The sequence below is a fragment of the Callospermophilus lateralis genome, chromosome 6 (assembly GCF_048772815.1).
Source record: "Callospermophilus lateralis isolate mCalLat2 chromosome 6, mCalLat2.hap1, whole genome shotgun sequence".
NCBI lineage: Eukaryota > Metazoa > Chordata > Mammalia > Rodentia > Sciuridae > Callospermophilus > Callospermophilus lateralis.
In genome coordinates, this window is record NC_135310.1 from 97,624,326 (window position 1) to 97,646,304 (window position 21,979).

The following is a 21,979-nucleotide window of genomic DNA, read 5'->3' on the forward strand; positions in this document are numbered from 1 at the left end:
AAGCCATCCTGTAGAGGAGGGAATGAGTCAGATTCAGGAGAAAGGATTACTAGGGCTGCATCTGTGAGTCAGTTCATGAAGGAATGAAATAAAAAATTAGATTTGGACATGAACATTGCATTATTTTAGAGCAAGAAGAATGATTATAGATTCCGATATCTGCAGTTTACTCATTTGGAAAAAAAACAAACAAACAAACTTCAGGCCTTAGTAATTAAATTACTTACTCATGATTATTCAGTGGCATAGCCAGAACCATGTGGTTTGTTACCAACACGTGGACACTGATGAGAAAATTAAAATGCTAACCTGAACAGGAAGCTAGGATAACAGTTAGAAAGCCAGGACATACATTCATCTTGCTTATGAAGAAACAGGTGCTTGGAGACCCAGTGAAGGTAAACTTGATATCTATATCTTTCTTTATAGAAGTGTTTTTATATTATGATGATAATATAGAATGTTGTATTCTCCACTGTTTTCATATTTGAAATCAGCACTGGGCCTCTGGGTCTTTTGTATTTCACCTTCCCCCCAATCTAAGAGAGTATTCTATATGCATTAATTCAAAATAAGCTCTAGGATAGGTTGTCTATTCATCATCTCTATAATCTATGTAAAAATTTTAAAAGCTTTTCCAGCATTCTTACTCTTCACTTCTAAAAGCTCATTTTCTGTAAGCAAGAAAGAGCCAGCCGACTGCTACTCATAGCAGAAAGCATAACCTGCGTCTCCATATGGAGGTGAAGCCAGACGGTGTGATTGTTGACGTCCCAATGATCATCATTTTTCCCAAAGCTTTAGTGCTTCTGCTGAAAGCAGTGCTTTCGGAAGGCCAGTCTTTCAGACTTAATAAAAAGTGAAATAACCGTGCATTTGCCCAAAGATTTCAGACAAACACTCAACCTTTCTAAAGGCCTCAGAATACTGAAGGACTTGGCTGCAACCATTTGATCTTACACTTTTAGTGCAGGTTACTTTTGTGTCAAGAATTGCAGTACAGAGTATTCAATCTACTCTCTTTGTTGCAGAATACTAATGTATTTCACTAGCACCATGGTTACTATATGAAAATATATGATGTCAGTGATTGCACCAACTCAGGGGTGACATGCCTGGTGATAAATCAATGACAGCGAGTCATGATTTCAAGTGACCTCAAATTTAAGCTACTATAGTCAGCAGGATGATATCACTGTGCCTCAAGTTTCACAGTTTATTAAAGTGCAGACAGATCATATTTTTGCAAATGACAACATTGCATACCACTATCAATAACCCCACATGGAGGAGACAGAGACATACAGCAGCTCAGTTTTATAGATGGTCCAGGGAGCCATACATTAGGTGGTGCTCTGATCTGGGTGTTCTAGTGAAATAAACCAATCCCCCAAAACCAGAAGGTGAATGTTCTGCTATGTGGATGCCAACACACAACGAGGGCCAGGGGAGAATAGAAGTTCAAAGAATTAGACAAAGGGGAATGAAGGCAAGGGAGAGGAAAAGGAATAGGAAAGACAATGGAATGAATCAAATATAACTTTCCTATGTTCTTATGTGAATACACCATAGTGAATCTCCACATCATGTATATCCACAAGATAGGGATCCTAATTAGAATAAGATACACTTCATATTTGTATAATCATATCAAAATAGATTCTACTGCCTCTAACCTCTCCAGTATACCCGTCATCTGGTATAATTAAAAAGAACAAAATAAAAAAGACAAATAAATATATATATGAACACAGGAAAAAAAAAAAGGACTATAAACACAATGGGCTTTTGTTTTCTGTTTTTCCTTTTGGCTTTGTTTTTTTAGTAAACTGTATCAAAGTATTTTGCATGGTTTTCATGAGAACTAAGTCTTAGTATTTACAGGATATGTTTTACTCTGGAGGCCAAGACACGCTTCTGTTAAGCGCCTGCGCGCGCACACACAGACACACACACACACACACACACACACACACAGGCACATACCTAAAAAGAAAGATAAATTTTGGATGCTCACATCCAGTGGAGGTCCTGAGATGAGAACTGATGTCTGTTGTTATCCTTCTCTCCCTTCACCTTTCCTTATCTGCATTTTATCTGTTTTTCCTAGGGGCCGTGGGGGTGCCATTCCTCCTCCCCCACCACCTGGACGAGGTGTTCTCACACCTCGTGGGACCACTGTGACTCGTGGAGCTCTTCCTGTGCCACCAGTAGCAAGAGGCGTCCCCGCTCCTAGAGCCAGGGGGGCACCAACAGTGCCAGGATACAGGGCACCCCCTCCTCCAGCCCATGAGGCTTATGAAGAATATGTAAGTACCCTTGAGAAATGGTTAGTGAGGAGGAGTTCATTTGTTTGGTTAACTAGCTAAGCCTCCAAAACACGCATATGCTATGTACACAAGAGGTCATGTCATTTGCAAAAGAATTTAAGCAGTGCATTTCAATGAAAGCGTTTTTGAGGCGAAGCTTTCATTTTATAGGTATGATCATTGTAGTTAGTGACAGTTCACCAGCTTGAATTTTAAGAATCAAACTATCCTGAGGTTTTCTTATCTTTAGAAGGTTTGTCAGATTTCAAATGGAAAATGATTATAAATATAATATGAATCATTATATAATCAGAGAATTCTCCTGGGTCATGATAAATATTAGCATAAATTTCAGAAATACTTGACAAATCTAACGTGATTATGTTATAAACTTTGTTAAAAATGTAAGACCATGTGGCTGGGCTTTCATTTGCATACCCTTCCTCTTTCGTTCATTATTTCAAAGATATGGAATGGGCATACAAATCAAAAAAAATATAGAATGGACAGAGGAAACACAGTGAGTTTCCCCTACATCTCATCCACTGTATCTCTAGGTCACATTTTGTGTCTGAACACCCTTGAATATTTAGTTCAGGTCATCAGTAATCTTCTTGTCACATTGGTATTATACTTTCTGTGCCCATTTCTCCTGGTAGACTGTGGCACTTGAAAAAGGGAGTTTCCTATCTACTTTCTAAGCTTGTGTAGTCCCAGGAAGTCCACTATAAATCTTAAACTGAGTTGATGCAAACAGATCACCATTTTAAAGAAAAGCTTCTTCTGCCTCTAAAGTCTTCAGTAGACCTGTCATCTGATATGAGTTTCAGGAAACCACCCACTACCATGCTGACCTCATAAATGTCTTCCTTGAATTATTATTCATTAACTATAAACTCTTCAAGGACAGTTACTTTCATGTGATGAGCACTCAAAACATACATATTTCATGGACTGGCTAATAACCAGTCAAAGCTTAATCAGAAAATAAAGTGAATATGGTTGATCAGTGTCACCAAGAATACACTATGTTTAGCATTTGTTAGTTTTTAAGAATGATGCTATTGCTTGAATATAAAACATTAACTGATATATACAAGAGTGAAGCAAAATTAACGATAAAATTTCATTGCTACTGTAACTGGTAAAATGTGTTTACCTATAATATCTTTTGTAATCATGCATCAATATTTAAAATCTTTGACAATCTTAAATTTGCAAAATCAGAAGCTGAAAATTTTTTCTACCCTATAAATAAGCCCACAAGTCTGAAAACATAAGAATCAGTCTTTGTTCTTCTACCTCTTACCTGAGACATAGTATTTTGCAAATACTATGTACTTGTCAAATGAATGAATTAAGTCCTCTAAGGTTTGGCGATGTCACTTTTCATCTCTGGGAAACAATTTAGCTCTACAGTTTTTGAGTATATTGCCACTAAGGTGTTTTTGTCCTCCAATTACTGGTTTAAACAGTCAGAACCTTTATTAAAATTAAAAATGAGAAAAAAAATTTCAGTTAATAGCAGTCAATATTGTTATTAATCAAAGGGTTTATATGGCATATATGGCCTTTCAAAAGAGCAAGACTGGTGAAACAGAATTGTAGTCCATAATCCAACTGATAATGAATGAATCACTGGAATATGAGGCACATAAGAGGGAACTATAAAGGCACACGTATATTCTGAAAACATGGGTAAAGAAGGTTATATTCTGAATGGGGAAATTCAGAAGGTCTCTGAATTAGGGACTTTTGAGTCCTCTATGAAGCATGTCTAGGCTGAGGGACTTCCTCTGTAAGCAGTCTCCCTGTCAGAAGAAAGAGCAATTGTAAAGGTCCTGATATTGAACTTGCTTGAAATTTGGGGTCAGCAAGATGGAGGTTAGAGCTGGAGTGGAATGTGTCAGAAGAGAAGGTAAATAAGGTCCAATTGGGCTAAGTTGGGGTTTTGAGCAGGACAGTCACATGACCAGATTCACATGTTAAACGGTTTGTTCTGCCTACAACAATGGAATCTGAGGATGAGGATGGGTACAGGTGTGGAAACAGGGCATTGTAATTATTTGTGGTATCACCCACTGGCAGAACAATGGCTTGGAGGGCAGGAGAAGAGATCTGATTCTAAGCATCCTGTGAAAATGGTCTGTTAGGATTTGGTGGTAGACTAGAGGCAGGATGTGCGGAAGAAAGCACAGTGAAGGGTCAATTGTTTTACCATGATTTCATGGTGATAAGGTGATTGAAATGAACACTTGAGTTAAACTGAGAGATTATTTATTAGAATTAAAAGTACCACAAGGGGAGTTGGAAGTTTGGTTTGAGATCCTGTTAAATGAAGAAACTTTCCCTGCAGAAAAGTCTGCAGTGTTGCTGTATGGACAGGATGTGCACTTCTGAAGGGGAAAGTAGCATCCCAGGATTTTGATTCATTATTGTGTCATTTTATAAACACACTGAAACTTAGGTATCTCTTCTTTTTCATTTGTTTTTTTTTTTAATAAAAATGACATTAGGGAATATTTTGACATAATATACATTCATGGAGTACAACCTATTCCAATTTGGATCCCATTCTTGTGGATGTTCATGATGTGGAGTTTCACTGGTCCTATATTCTATATGAACATAGGAAAGTTATGTCAGGTTCATTCTACTGTCTTTTCTATTCCTATTCCCCCTTCCTTTCCTTTATTTCCCTTTGTCTAATCCAATAGACGTATATATTTCTCCTCCCAACCCTCCCTGTTATAGGTTAGTATCCACATATCAGAGGAAACATTTGGCCTTTGCTTTTTTGGGCTGCCTTACTTCACTTAGCACGATAGTCTCCAGTTCCATCCATTTACTGGCAAATGCCATAATTTCATTCTTCTTTATGTCTGAATAATTCCAGTGTGTGTGTGTGTGTGTGTGTGTGTGTGTGTGTGTGTACACCACACTTTCTTTATCCATTCATTTGTTGAAGGGCACCTAGGTTGGTTCCATAGTTGAGCTATAAACATTGATGGGTCTGTATCACTGTAGTATGCTAATTTTAAGTCCTTTGGTTATAAGCCAAGGAAAGGGAAAACTGGATCAAATGGTGGTTCTATTCCAAGTTTTTTGATGAAGCTCCATACTGCTTTTCAGAGTGGTTGCTCCAATCTGTAGTCCCACCAGCTATATGTGCGTGAACCTTTTACCCCACATCTTTGCCAACATTTATTGTTACTTGCATTCTTAATAATTGCCATTCTGACTAGAGTGAGATGAAATCTCAGTGTATTTTTAATTTGCATTTCTCTAATTGCCAGAGATGTTGAACATGTTTTCATATATTTTTGACCATTTGTATTTTTTATCTATTCTATATAATGAGGATAATCATTTCAACTTCTCAAGACTGTATTGATGATTAGAAATAAATATTCATAAACACTTATAAGTATGCATAGGTATCTAGAATATTATAGGCATTCAATAAAAGGTAACATAAAATTCCATGATATATTAATTCTTTAATAATATTAGAAGCTGTAGATCTAATAAAATCATAGATATTTTCCTACTTTTGTGAATTAATTTGGCATTATTGATTGCAGACAGCAGAATCACTTGGAACCTCTTTTAGTGAAATATAATTTTTTAAAAATCAGAGCTGCTGAAGTTATGTGAATGTAGGTTAATGAAATCCAGTAATAGCAATGCCATCAGACCTCAAGAATGGTCTGGACCAAGGAACTAGAAAACTACCAGGAATCTTTCTCCCCTCTCATTTCTGTTTTCTCGGATTATCTGGTCTTTCCATTTTTATCAGCAGATTTTATTTTGTGGCTTTTCTGATCAGTGTATCTCAACAAATATGGCCATCCTAGGGTAGCCATATTTACATATCCAACTTTAATAACCAACAGATACTGACTAGCTGGCAATCTCAATCCTAATCCAGATGCTGAAGTGGGAGAATTGTGATTAGCCAGACTTGTCAGGTGTATTAGCTAGTCACTTCTGAGTACAGTGAGTAAGTCATTGAAAATTAGATCTAGAATCTACCACTCATCAGTCATCAAAGGCAAGGGAAAGGCAGGGATAAAGTTTGTACAATATAGAAATGGTTGTTAAGCCCCAACTTCAAGGATAATGTAAGGAGACACTAGTTTATATAGAGGAGAAAATATGATGAGTTTGGTAGACATCCCCGAATGTCTCTACAATAACACATCATTGATAACAGGAAAAAGTGTACAATGTTTTTAAGAACCTTTATATTTTATTAAAACCTGACACCTGTTGTGTTTTAATTGTTTTCCTATAAAAAAAAACATTCAAAGAGTGCACATGAAGTTTAATACATGGCTGATAAGCTGCTGGCAGCAATCTTTGAAGTAGTCTGTACTAAACCCAGATTACACTCAAGAGCTGCTACTCTCTGCTCTAATTTTAGACTATTGATTCCTCTGTAAGGGGTAAGAAAAACAAAAGTTTAAGTGTCTCAATAACAAAATAATAGCACCATGCTGAGCTGATGGTGAAAAATCTCAAAGGAGTTCTTAACTCTCAGATAAAATTTCTTAGAGAAGGTTCCCTTTATTATAAATCACACTATGAGTCAATTCACTCTTCAGACTTCTTTCTTTCCTGCTGAGTCTCAGCATTAAGTTTCTGACCACATAGAATGTATATAGGTAATCAAATCCACTCCTTGCAGCTGGCCTCATGAGAAACAGCTTACAGTAATTGAGATTGCTGTTTTAAAACCATCATTAGTGTTAGCAGAGTCTAAAAAAATGTGAATTTTAGTTTAAGTGTTAACATATCCTAACCCAGATTTTAAATATTTTAAAACTTCTTTTCATTGACCTTCTGCTAAGAAGAATACATTTGCATTTTATGGATCCATCATCATAATTGAAGTATATTTGGAGCATTGAAAAGCAAATTTCAACAAAAATTCCCATATAGCAAAATATTAAGTTTATCAGACCTACCAGTGAATATTTAAAAGAGTAAATTAAGACTAGAAATATTAAACAAAAAGTAGTTTCCTATCACTGTGTATTAATTCACTTAATCTCTTAATCAACTAGTTATTGATTTTAGAATTTTATGAGATCAGTACACTAAAATTTAGAATTCAAAGTGCCCCCAGTCTTAAGTCTCCAGAGCTTATGTATCTTTATTACATCCTGCTTCCTCTCAGTAGAGGATCATAAAATGTGCTACATAGTGTTTATCTCAGAGAACTACCATATGTGTGTAAAGAACATCTGTACTTCATGATCCTGTCCAAACCATTGTTGGTATTCAAATTCCCAAGGCAATACTTAAGACATCTCCCAGGCCCTTCCTGAATACCTGGAACTACAGATCATTCAGTACCTCCAGAATGTGGGTGCTGGAAATGTGGTTATGGACTGTGGTTAAAGAAACACTAAAACGTATGTCCTCTGCTGGGAGAGACCAAGGTAGTCCAGTGACTAACATCCTGTGTACTTCCCATCTGGGGCTCTTACTCTGTCCTTTATTTAAAGTCATTTTTTTTTTTTTTTGCTTTTATCTTCTCCTGTATATAAGATTTCATACACTCTAAAGGCAGAAAGCATCTGTTAACAGTATCTTTGCAGTTAATGCTAAATAAAGTGCTTGGTAATAACAATTAGATTGAACCCACTTATGGTATTTTTAGAAAGATATTATACATGTGCATACTTACATACATATACATATTTTGCATTGATATTAAATGAATGACAATAGAACATAGAATATATTGTCAAATATATTCCTCCAATAAAGGGAATTATCACCAAGACCATTCATATTTTAGAAAATCTCCAAGAGGGCAAAGAAAACAACCACTGAAGACTGGTATAACTTTGAGAAGCAGAGAAAAAAAGACACACCCTTTAAAGGGAATGGCAAAGGCAAAGACAAGAAAAGGGACCTTTCAAAGTAAATCTAAAGAATCAGGGAGAGAAGTTTAGTGAAACAAAGTTCATTTAAGAGAGCTGTGAAAATAATGCAGCCAGGAGAAGAGAGTAGGGTTACAAAGTAACCTTGACAGCTGAGGTTACAACTTCATTTATCCTACCTAAAAAGTCACCTGCAAATCTTTGAGCAGAAGGCAAACTAAGATTTGGCAGGAAATTTTAATTCTCAATTGTTTGGAGTGGGTTGAAGAAGACAATGGAGGAAGGGGAGAAGATTTATGGAATTGACCACAGTGTGTCTTCCTGAGATGATGCCTTTGCTGTGAGCACAGGAATGGGATGAGAACCTAAAATAAAGACAATAGGGTTGGATGAAAATTGGTTGTGGGAAAAGTAAGAAAAGGTCACCGAGGCTCACTCAAAGTGTTGTCTCCCTGGGTATAGGGTGAAGGATAAGTGGACCTGGCTATTTGTGGGATAGTGCCAAGTGGAGTTTCTGTTAGACATTAACTTAGTTTTGGTTTAAGAAAATATTGCTATTCGGGTAATTTAAGTACTGCTAGAATTCTGGTTTAGAAATGATTCCAGAATGCTCTTAAGGCTTACTGCTATCTGTGAACTGTAGTACTAAGGCAGGAAGGATGGGTTGGTAGAAGGAAAGACAGATTTGAATTGTACTGGGTAGCATCTGTTCTGTGGAAAACCCTTCCACATCATTCAGCTAAGCTATGAGAGAGATGATGGAGGCATCCCCAGATTTGACAACAATGTCATCTATAATATAACCAGTAATGAGTTGTTAAGTGAAACAAGATTTTTCAAATCATGAATAACAAAAAGTTTTTTATCAATGAAGCTACAGAAGACTCCAGAATTTTCTCTCTTTTTATAGAAAATATTGTAAAATCATTACCATTTTATAAAATGATCAAAAGATTATGCCTCCAAAAATAGGAGGAAAGTGAAGGGGTCTCTTAACTAACAAAATAAAAGTACTATATTGTCTGCATTTTGTGATGTTTATAGTATTTTCAGCTTTTAAAATTGTGAAGTTGGTTATGATTGCATTTCTCATTCAAAAAATAAATATTTGTTTCCATGCCAACTGTGTACTCAAAAAATTATCAACATCTTTTTATTAAAGGGAGAATGTAAGATTGTACAGTTTCCAGGCCCCACAATCTCTGAATTTGCTCCTGTACAGAGAAAAAGTGGCAACATTTATATGAAAACACATGGAGAGGTACAGGGCAGGGAGAGATTGTTAAATAAAAAACTGACTCTATAACCTTAGTATCTAGCAGGTACCAAAAGTATTTTCTTTTGTTAGGATCATGGTGCTGTTAATAAATGTGCTCTTCCTTATAGAAATTCTGTCTTTTTAACTAAGGTTATATAAGAGAATTAAAAGTGCATATAAAGGCTCACAGCTTCTGGAAACATCCATCAAATATCATTCCCTACAAAAACATACTGATAACATGCATATTTACTTAAATAAATACTTTCTTGTAGCTCATATATGGTGTCGCTATAAACAAAGATAAAACAAAGGCAAAATCACCTCAGCTCCAAAGACTAAGGTCCAAAGACATAGGTAATTACCACATATTCTCCCCAAAGGTTAATATTCAGACATGAAAGACGTATATTAAGGCACAATAACACAAGAAGAAATATAATTAAAATCCCGTCCGATGCTAGATGAGAAATTTTGGCCTGGTATAATCAATCATGTTAACCTAAATTTATAAAATGCATTCTGACAAATTGTTGAGAAGTTTCTCTTTGCATCAGTCTTAACTAAGCCTGTCAGCATTCCTGCTCATCCTATCATCTGATTCAGACTCCGAGGCACCATTCCAGTAACAATGAGAGAACTAGAAAATTCACTGGTAAATCAATAGTCCTTAAAAGTTCCATAAATGAGCTCAGGCTTCCAACCTTCACTTTCTTGTGTATGGAACATTTTTTGACAGGAGAAGGAAATCAGTATTAAATGATAATTGAAATCAATTCTTGTGTCATTTTTGTGGAAGAAAAGATTGAGTCTGATCTATAATGCATTTTGAGGGGAGCCATGTGTGATGGTTTCTATGTAATAGCCAGGAGCCTTGACTCAAAGAAGGGAGATTTTTATTAGAGTTTCTAGATTGGATATTTGTATTCCATTAAATATTCTTGTTGGAGTTTCATGCTCTAGTCTCCTTTTATTAGAGACTAATTTACCAGAATGCATTGTAGGGCTTTGTTTTTTGAAATGTAACTAATATTTAAAATAACCAAAACATGTGGGGTTAATGAAATGTATTGTGAAACTACACGATAGGCATGATATTATCAAGCTTCTAATGTGCATAAAAATGTTGCAGAATTTAAGTATATCTAGGTACTAAATTATCTCTGTGAATAATAGAAAATGTCATCTTTTTAAAAATTATGGCTATTCTTCCTCTGCAGTTGAAGTTTGAATGAACCATCCTTCTTCTAACATTATGTGTTAGATTTTTAAGTCATTTTAAAACAGATGCAGCCTCTTCTATTGGCAACATCACTCAGGATTGTATCCAAACCTGTACCTGATAATTACGATGATGACTAATGTCTTTTTTAACACTTACAATGATGAAAATAGGTTTCCTTTCCATGCCTTTTTGAGATGGATGCTAGCTGCTGAAAAGTATTATATCATAGGGTATTTTAAAGTTTTCTCTATGCTCTGTTGGGAAAAAAATATGCCAGGATTTCTTGAAGGTGTCTTCTACAAATATAGGGAAGAGATCATTAGTGAATATGCCCAATGGCCATCAGGGCCTTAGGGAGTACTACTGTATTTTTTGTATTATTAGTTTTTAAAATAATATTATTAATATATTTTATGTTGTATTATTTTCTATCTTTGGTCAATATACATGGTGTAAGGATTACCAATGCAAGTGAACTGAGCCTTGGTGTATTTCTATAAGTGTGTTCCTAAAAAACAATGCTGGGCATATGGTCATGGTTTTTGTTGTTGTTGTTGTTGTTTTTCTGGGTTTTTTTTCCTTCTGAGTTGATTATAATTTTTAAATTTAAACTATATGCCCACTAAAAAATTAACACCCTATATGGGGGCACAAATCATACCTAAGTGTCCTAAAATTTATTTCCTCCTTGTTGGTTAAAAAACATTATTCATTGTGTTTTGACAAGAGCATCATTACAATTTTCTGGCAAAGAAAACTTAATTAAATACAAACTGCCTAGTTAGTTAGATTGTAACTGATTTTGCAGAAAGCCAAATAGGAATGGCTAGATGAGATTGAGCCTTTTTCCACATTTGGCCCTCTTCCTTTATGGATTCCCCATACAGAGGAAAATTGAGGCTGCTAAATCTTCCTGTAAGCTGCAGATCTTTGTGATTGTATTCTATAATATCTTGTGAGCCAAAAGATTTTGCTGGGAAAGCTGTGAATGTTTTGGGCAATAACTTTTAATAGTCTTAAGATTTTAATTAAGACTATTTCACTTTGTGTTAAAGGTGGAAAACCTTATACTTCCTTTATATATATATATATTTGTTTTTAAAACCTTAATGTGAATCAGTTTGGCAGATGAAGAACATAGGAAAAAGCCACTAACCTGTATTTCTTAAAAAACAAATAGAGAGACTATACTACTGGTTGTTTTTTTACTTTTTTTTTGTCTTTCTTCAAGTGTTTATGTTTGCTCTTCTGCAGTACCTCTGATGTATAAACATTCACACGAATTGTTCTTTATTTTACTGTCATGGGGAACTGTAGATATAGCTTGTGAAAATGGTGGTAGAAAGTTTAGGATGCTGAAGAATGAGTAATGGGTTCTTTCAGGAGATGTTTCTTTCTTCTTCTACAGAAAATCCTGAAATCCCTCTGTGTGTGTGTGTGTGTGTGTGTGTGTGTGTGTGTGTGTGTGTTTCTGTTCTTGGGGGAGAAGAACATCTTATGATAATATGAATCACAGTGAATCAGAGAGAATGAGAAAGATTCTGCCTTTATGCTCTTGCTTTCTTCCTCTAGTACAGCCATACGAGACTGTAAACTACTTGAAAATAAAAGTTAAGGTCCTTTGTTATAATTTAGCCCATACGGTAATTTCTAGTGGCCACTTAAATGACAGTGTTCTTGATTAAATAATGTAACCAGAATTTATGCCTTTGAAAACTAATAACCAGTGAAATAGTAACTGGAGCTCACAGCTGACATGTTTAGCTGGTCTGCCCAAGTACAAAGTACCAGTTGGCATCTATTCTAGTATGTTGGACGTCAAATCTGATTTGTTAGTGCCTGAGCCATACTGGCTATTAAATATTGTATCACTTTTATACTGGTAAAATTCTAGTAGAAATATAGTATAACAGACTTTTCCAAATACAAAAATTAAGTCAACTAAATTTAGAGACTGGGAGGACCCCTTAACCAAGCCACTGTGGAGCAATTTTCTAACTAGATGGTTGCACTGTACTATATGAGGCACAAAACCTCTATGGCTATAGTTAGAGCTGACAGCATTTGAGACTTCAGAAATTCCAGTTCTCTGCCTCTCAATATGTCCAACTTTATCTTTCTCTCTCCTGGTCTCCTGATCTGGCACATCTGTATAGAGTTGAACATGATCTATCTATCTATCTCCATCATTTTTATTGAGTATATTTATATGGAATATATTTATATTGAAGCTTCTGAATACAAAAGGCCATCATATATTTGAATATTATAAAAGCATCTTATCCACTCCACTATTTTATTTTAATGGTAAAAAAACAAAATCAAGGTTCAGAGAGTTAACTGAACTAAAGTCACACACTTTTTCTAACTTTCCCTAAACATGTTTTTTCTAGTCATTATCACAGGGAAGGGGAGAAAAACACAAATGTACTCACTCATGTATCTTCCAAGTCACTAGATCCATCATCTGGCACCTATGTGGAGTAGCGTTTCAAGTTTTTCTAAAATTTAGATGAAACAGACTGAGAAGATGGCAGATGAGAGTGTGTGAGCCCTCATTCCAAGCATATCTACCAATAAGATTCATGTAGCCCAAACTTCTCTATTTTGTGTTGCCTCCCCAGAAGACTGGAGTCTCTCTCTCTCTCTCTCTCTCTCTCTCTCTCTCTCTCTCACACACACACACACACACACACACACACACACATTCTCTATTTCATCTTACTTACTGACACTAAACATACAAATGTTTGTCTAGAGAATAAAAGGGGATCCTAGCTATTGGAGTAGTTTCTTCCTGGAAACCAGAGTGTAGACATCATATAAGAGTGTCCTTTCCCCACATACTCTGCCACTTGTTTCTAAGACTACATCCAGAAGTACAGAGTTACAGTTGTAAAGTCACAAGTATAATTTACTGTTTGAAAGAAGACATATCCAGAGATAGGAGATAGTTCTCAGATGTATTTCTGGGGATTTAATAGGTAAAAAGGAAAAAAAAAAATCCCTTACTCGTGAAACAGAAACCAACTCTGTTTCAATGTTGGAAACTAAACTTTACCAAATGCATCTATTCTGTTTTGTACTTCTAATGTAAGCTTAAGTGTTTTAAGCAATATATCTGCTACCGGACAGAATTATATGCATAGAACTCTAAATATAATTAAGCAAAAATATATTTCACTATATGACTACATTTTAAGATTTTTTTAAATGAGAAAATGTTATGATTTTATTATGTAACTTAAAGCAGCACATATTAACCTAAAATAAATCTATCAAATCTCCTCCTCATAGAAAATAATTTTCACTAAAATTTCTTTTCAAACTAACAAGTTATATCCAGGCTATATACCATCCCCCACTTTTTTAAAATCTATTTTAAGCTCCTTCTAGGACTATCATAACACTTCAATTTCAGCTTTCCTCTCCAAAACTATTTTAAATATCAACTTTCCCTATTGATGTATTAGAGTGTCTCCAATTATTTGTTGATCTTTCTGTTCAAAAATACCTCACCTCTTACAACCATGCTTCTGAACCTGAGTTCATCAAACATCTACTAATTTAGGATTCTTTCCACTTCTATTGAGTTGAACTTCAGAAATCTGATAGTCATATTTTGTTTTATTTTTTACTTTTCTTCAAATAGTAAATTAATATTTGTTTTCCTAAAATGGTAAATTCATTGAAACATTTCTTTGTTAAAAACAGCAACCTCTCCCTGTTGCCCAAAGGATGAAATTCCAGCTTCTTACTTTTGCATACATAATATTATAAGAAGATGAAAGTGTAGCCTTTAGTTTTATGAGATTGCTTACTGTTAATTAATATTTTTTCACTTGCAAATGAGATTTTAACCAGGAATAAAAACAAATAACAAGCAAAATTTAAAAATCCTAAATTTACACAGTAAATATAATTAGCAGAAACCTTATAGTTCTTGGCATATTAAAATAAAGTAAACTCTGCTATTTGATTAAATCCACCTTAACATTGACTATTTATTCTATATTATGCTAATTTTCACAGGAGCTTCAGAAGAAGTAAGGGATAAAACTGCTCATCTTGATAATGTGTCTTTTGTATATTAGAGCTTTTGCATACATAATCTCACAATAATAAAATTAAGAGTACACTCTTTTGTTTTTCTATTAATGAATTTTAGGGTCAAAGAATTAGATACATTTATCAGCTTGATAGCACTAAGCCAGACTAATCTGTCTTCAAAGTTAACACCTTAGTGAATATAAATTTATAAATGACAAAGGCCATGGCTCTAATAGGGCAACAGATGGCACTTCAGGAAAAAACACAGCTCACATGTACACAGTGGAAAATGATTAGTGAGAGAGGACTTCAGTCTCCATTGATAGATAAATGCTAATACTCTCCTGATCTACCTCATAAACTGAGTATGAAATAGTGATGACACCACCTGGAAATCCCATTAAACTAAACATATATGGACTTTTTAAGTTTGCTTTGTTCTGACTCAGAAAGGTCAAACTGATGAAGTCTAAAGCTATCTATTTGATAAAGTGAAAATAATGCTCAGGATAGAAATGACTGGCACAGGTAGATATACACACAAGTTCTTTAGAAGTTTAGAATAGTAAAGGTAGCAACCAAAACAATATTTGTAATAATAACATTACTGCTGTGTAAGGAACTAATACAATTGAGTACTTATTGTAATCTACACAGCATGTAAAGTTCTTTGCCTTCAGCATTTAGTTTTGCAATAATCTTTTTTTTTCATTGACCTTTATTAAGTCTGAATTTTATGCCAGCTTGTCTATATTCACTCTCATATTTATAAACATTTGGGTTGTAGTGCCATATAAGTTGATGTCTATATCTATATTCATTCCATATTTATTCATTTTTAGTTTCATCTTAACATGCCAGTATTAACCTCATTTTACAACTGTGGAAACTGAGGTTTAGAGAGTCTAAGTATCAGGACAAAATTATCTAGTCAGTAAGCAGCGGAGCCAGAACTTACAAGTTTATTCGAAGGGCAGTGCTTATAGCCTCTAAGTTATAACACTATAGTACTCACTACAGAGCAGGTGTTTGTCTAAGTACTTTACACCTATAGACTCAAGTTATCTTCTTGGTGTTTGTGTGCATTAAGTGCTATATTTGTCCTAGATATGAAAGCTTGCATGCAGGCAATCAGCAAAAGAGCTGGGATTTTAAAGCAAGCAGTCCAGCTCCAATTCATATTGTTACATCTCTGGAGAAGCCAGCAAAAGTATCATTTGCAGAGTCCATTGCCAATGAGGACAAAGGAAATGAGTAAAATACTTCAAAGAACCACCTAACAAATCTACTTGGACTATAGAAGACACATAAAAATAAGGTCTGGCAGGGGCTATGATGAGATGGGACAAGAGGAATAAAATGAGTGGTTGAAAAAAATTTCCTGTAAGAGAGTTTCATAATTAAATCGATTGTTATTGGGCACTGGTTGAATGTTTCCAAGACATTCGAAAAAAGCTGTACTTCCTAAAGATTAATGTGGCTGTGCATGGCAGCAAGCCATGGAGCAGGTAGGTAGCAGAGACAGAAAATCCCTCTGGAAACTTAAGTGAGAGTCGAAATAGGAGTGGAATAGATAAAAACAATAGAAGATGGTATGGAAGATGTAGTAATTAATTGGACAAAACTGAAACTAATTACGGGATGTGGACATTTTGTAAGACATTGTATATAATCTAACAATAAAATGCTATTCAATATTATTTTATCACGTCTTTTTTACTATAAATCTTATTTCTCAATTCATTCTCATGATAAAGAGCTTCAGTTAGGAAACATGTTAGAGAATTGTTTATGAAAACCCACAACATTTAAAGGAAATTCAGAAAGATTTAAAAGTGAAAACTAATATCATATTTTACTGTAAGTAAAACAACATAGTATAATCACATAATGACTAAAAATTTCTTTTCAGCCAAATGCTTGAACCACTTTCTAAAGAGATGTTTAAAACATAATATCACTATAACACAGTAGTTTGTACAGTATTTTTTTAGAGGCACCCATCTGTCAAAGGCAATTTTAGCCCCTGCTCCAGTTGCATAATAGGAAGAAGGTTTTTTTAAGTAATTTATATCATTATTATTTGTCAGAAATTAAATTTCTCTTTGCAGAAACCTTGCAGCTCCTCAGGGGAGCAGTGTGGATCTGTGTGTGTGTTTCAGTCCTCTGAGGAGATGTCACTAGTTGCGTCAAAGGAGGAAGGCACAGGGACCAAGTGCAATGGAAAAAGACAGGAGAGGAGGCACCAGAGCTTCTTAATTTCTAAGCACCTCTTGTATAAGTCATCCATTGAATTTGCTATTTATATTCCTAGGAAAGCATTTAAAAAGCACTCTATAGGAATCATGTAATTTCTTTCTTTCTGATATATTGTCAAGGCAGTCCCATGCCTCTGGATTCCTATCTTTCTGTTCCTTGGAGTCCTTCAGCCAACCCAGAACCAGAATATTTAAAGAGAGACTGGTGGTCCAATGTGGGAGGCAGCAATCTTTGCCTATAAAGAACCAGATACCAAATATTTTTGGCTTCCTGAGCAGTACAGTCTCTATTATGACCCCCAACTCTGTACTTATTGCACAAAAGCAGTCATTTACAAGATGCTAATCAATAAGAGTAAGTATGTTCTGATAAAACTTTGTTTTAAAAAAAAACAGATTTAGCTCATAGGACACATTTTTCCATCTCCTGGTCTAATGTGTATTTTGGTCTCATAATAGTTACCAAAATCAAATTTAGAAAGAATATATGTACACAGTGGTAGAAAAAGTATCCCCTTGAATTTTAATTTTAGTGTTTCACCTGAGGCCACTTATTTTCTTTCTTCATTGGGGCTGCATACCAAACTGGAACAAAACATTATATAAAACCATATTGAATTTACTCTGTTGGTTCTCAGAGATGGCAGTTTGCATAGAATTATTTTCCTTTCAAGCCCCTATCACCCTTTTAATTTAAATATACATATATTATACAGAACACTGCCAAATTGCTCACTGCAACAACTGAATACTATTAAAGAAAAAAAAATCTCATTTTCAGCAGAGCTTCTAAAGGCTAGGTGATAGAGGCACTGTGCAGGTGAGTGTCTTGCTAAATGATAAATGAGCTTGGATCCTCATATTTTTTAGAAGAATGTAGGCACAGTAATACCGATATTCTATAAAGCTACCTACTTGTGATGATAAATTCTCCTGTGTCACCTCACTGGTAGTGCTATGTCCCTGCCATCTGTAATAATCTAGTATTGTAAGCTACTGTCAGATAAATATTCACACAAGTGCACTGCTTGTTTTCCTCTGAAAGAACCTGTTAGCCATCATGCTGTAGACAGACTCAAATTTAATGCATCCTTTAAAAAATGTATTTGGCAGTAAAAATGTTGTGGAAATTGATCTTGTTATAAAATTTAGCACCTTAGATTTGACATTAAGGCCACTTAGAGACTTCAGCAATCAGTAAGGCAGAGAAGGAACAACTGAATTTCAAGGTAATGGTTTGGAGGCCATAAAGTGAGGAATTGGAAGATGTTCCAAAACCTAATCTTTCAAGCAGGTCATTTATTTGTCAACTAGCCTTGCTTCAGGATACTCCACGTACACCAACAAATAAAAAAATAATGTCATCCTCAATGGTAGTTTTTAAAAGCTGAGAGGAAGACACCTGATTTTGATTATCCCAACTTCATAGAAAATCAGCAGAAAAAAATCAAAACCATTAATCATATAATAAAAAGTATATAATAATTTAATATATAAATATAATGAAGAAATTATTAAATATAAAATTAGAGAGCCATAATCAAATACGATAGTTTGCCTTCAGAAATAAGTTAATATATAGTTAATTATTATGAACATAGAAATAATTATCAAGTTAACATGAAAGGGTGGAAAGTGTTATTTGTATTTCATGGCCGTTAGAAGGTTAATTTTAATAACTTGTCATGGTCATGACAAAATTCAGACATAATACTTTATGGAAACGTGGAGTCCTTCATTCAGGGAGTCCCTGGTCTGAGGACAGGCAGTCATACAGATATAATTGAGACTGATTTCTCAGTTAAGACTGAACCAGTCCTAAGCATGCTGGTTGTACAGTTTCTGAAGAGCATCATCTTCATTCAAGAGACGGGTCTAAGCGAAGCAGATTACAATGACCTCAGTTATTGGGACCTGAAACACACTTATAAGCTTTTGTTTGTTTTCTTACTGTGGTCCTGGACTTTCATGGATGGGATTTATTTCCTGCCTCATATCCCTATCTCCCCACTTGCATCCTGATTCTGTAAACTCCAGCTTCACCTGGATCTGTTATCTATGCCTAGAGCATTATATGTGTTTCCAGGTTTATCTGTTTTTACTCTGCACGTAATTCTTTCTATCTTCTAAACCCACTCACACAGAGACACACACATTTACTTCTAAGGGATCTGTTCTCCCTTTCAGAATTCACACTTCCATTCCTCAGCTAACACCTTAAAAAGCAATGTTCAGTTGGCCTTTAGTGGAGTTAGTTACCTATGGTCCTGTCTCTGCTGCTAACCTGTGAATAAATGAAAACTTTCTAGGATTATTGTCACTTATTCTCTACATTGTTTTACAAATAGTGGTTAATAAAATGATAGTTAAGTGAATGGCTTTTATCAGTCTGGTCAGGCAGTTTGATGAGATAAGAAACCCCTGTCATGTTAATGAGGATTTAAGAAATCCCAGAAGCTTTTAAATCCTGGCATCAATTCTGACTAGACTCCCATAGGACTCCTGGGAGGGCAGTGTAGCAGGAGAGGTGACTCAGTGCCTGTTTCACCTAACCACCTAGTTCTTGGTAGTTTAGATTTGATTGTTTAGATGAACTTGTCTCTTCTCACTAAGATCTTTCAGATACATTTGGACGGGAAGCTTATCTCATTACCTATTTTGAGCTGAGTATTCTTTTTTTTTTTTTATTGGTTGTTCAAAACCCTACAAAGCTCTTGCATATCATATTTCATACATTAGCATACATTAGCTTCAAGTGAGTTATGAACTCCCTTTTTTACTCCAAGTACAGATTGCAGAATCACATGGGTTACACATCCACATTTTTACATAATACCATACTAGTAACTGTTGTATTCTGCTACCTTTCCTATCCTCTACTATCCCCCCTCCCCTCCCCTCCCATCTTCTCTCTCTACCCCTTCTACTGTAATTCATCTCTCACCTTGTTTATTTTCCCATTCCACTTACAACCTCTTATATGTAATTTAGTATAACAATGAGGGTCTCCCTCCATTTCCATGCAATTCCCCTTTTCTCTCCCTTTCCCTCCCACCTCATGTCTCTGTTTAATGTTAATCTTTTCTTCCTGCTCTTCCTCCCTGCTTTATTCTTAGTTGCTCTCATTATATCAAAGAAGACATTTGGTATTTGTTTTTTAGGGATTGGCTAGCTTCACTAAGCATAATCTGCTCTAGTGCCATCCATTTCCCTGCAAATTCCAAGATTTTGTCATTTTTTAGTGCTGCGTAATACTCCATGGTGTATAGATGCCACATTTTTTTAATCCATTCATCTATTGAAGGGCATCTGGGTTGGTTCCATAGTCTAGCTATTGTAAATTGTGCTGCTATGAACATCGATGTGGCAGTATCCCTGTAATACGCTCTTTTAAGGTCTTCAGGGAATAGTCCGAGAAGGGCAATAGCTGGGTCAAATGGTGGTTCCATTCCCAGCTTTCCCAGGAATCTCCATACTGCTTTCCAAATTGGCCGCACCAATTTGCAGTCCCACCAGCAATGTACAAGAGAACCCTTTTCCCCACATCCTCGCCAGCTCTTGTTGTTGTTTGATTTCATAATGGCTGCCAATCTTACTGGAGTGAGATGGTATCTTAGGGTGGTTTTGATTTGCATTTCTCTGACTGCTAGAGATGATGAGCATTTTTTCATGTACTTGTTGATTGATTGTATGTCCTCCTCTGAGAAGTTTCTGTTCAGGTCCTTGGCCCATTTGTTGATTGGGTTATTTGTTATCTTATTGTCTAATTTTTTGAGTTCTTTGTATATTCTGGATATTAGGGCTCTATCTGACGTGTGAGGAGTAAATATTTGTTCCCATGATGTAGGCTCCCTATTTACTTCTCTTATTGTTTCTCTTGCGAATCAGGCGGTATAGCGATACCGGATTTCAAACTATATTACAGAGCAATAGTAACAAAGACAGCATGGTACTGGTACCAAAACAGGCGGGTGGACCAATGTTACAGAATAGAGGACACAGAGACCAATCCACAAAGTTACAACTATCTTATATTTGATAAAGGGGCTAAAAGCATGCAATGGAGGAAGGATAGCATCTTCAACAAATGGTGTTGGGAAAACTGGAAATCCATATGCAACAAAATGAAACTGAACCCCCTCCTCTCACCATGCACAAAAGTTAACTCAAAATGGATCAAAGACCTTGATATCAAATCAGAGACTCTGCGTCTGATAGAAAAAAAAAAGTTGGCTACGATCTACATATAGTGGGGTCGGGCTCCAAATTCCTTAATAGGACATCCATAGCACAAGAGTTAATAGCAAGAATCAACAAATGGGACTTACTTAAACTAAAAAGTTTTTTCACAGCATGAGCTGAGTATTCTTATAACTCACAGAGTTCTCTACCAGGTTCAACAGAGCTGGAAGACACAAAGAACAAAGAGGCACCTAAGAAAATACTGACTACTTACTGACCACCAGATAGAGTATTTGCATAGTAGCAATTACTGGTTTTGATATACTAGGGGCAAAAACTACACACATGAAGTAGGAGGGGGAGTAAATACTTAATTTCTGACCTGAATTTGTGCATGTTCTGTGGCTATTCTAATTAATATGAATTCTTGTCCAGTTAACCTGAGGGGGAAAAAATGTTAAACATTAGATTTCATCAAAAAAATTAATTCTCAGCATTTATTTTGAAGGTGAAGACATTTACTATTAGTCTTTGTGTATATGAGTAATGAATGTTACTAATGCTTATCTGAAAAAATGCCACATGAATGAAGCAATTCCTCTGATATTTAGTATAAAAAGAATATTATATAATCAAAGACATTTTTTCAAAAATTAAAAATGCAATAATCCCATTAGCCTAACAGTTTCTTCCCTTATTATTACTGTGAAAAAATTCATACATATAAAGGTCTATATCATTAAAGTATATGGATTAAAGAATATAATTTTCATAAAATAATTACACATAAATCACACAGATAA

The 21,979-nt window shown here is 35.2% G+C and overlaps 1 protein-coding gene across 2 annotated transcripts in view; it reads left to right on the forward strand.

The window, feature by feature from the left end:
- Khdrbs2 (KH RNA binding domain containing, signal transduction associated 2) overlaps positions 1-21,979 on the forward strand; it is a 544,509-nt gene that overhangs the window by 369,247 nt on the left and 153,283 nt on the right. For both annotated transcript variants that reach the window (XM_076860060.2, XM_076860059.2), the window contains exon 6: positions 2,111-2,309. In XM_076860060.2, the coding sequence (XP_076716175.1) occupies positions 2,111-2,309 (199 nt within the window). The remainder of the gene's footprint in view (positions 1-2,110; positions 2,310-21,979) is intronic.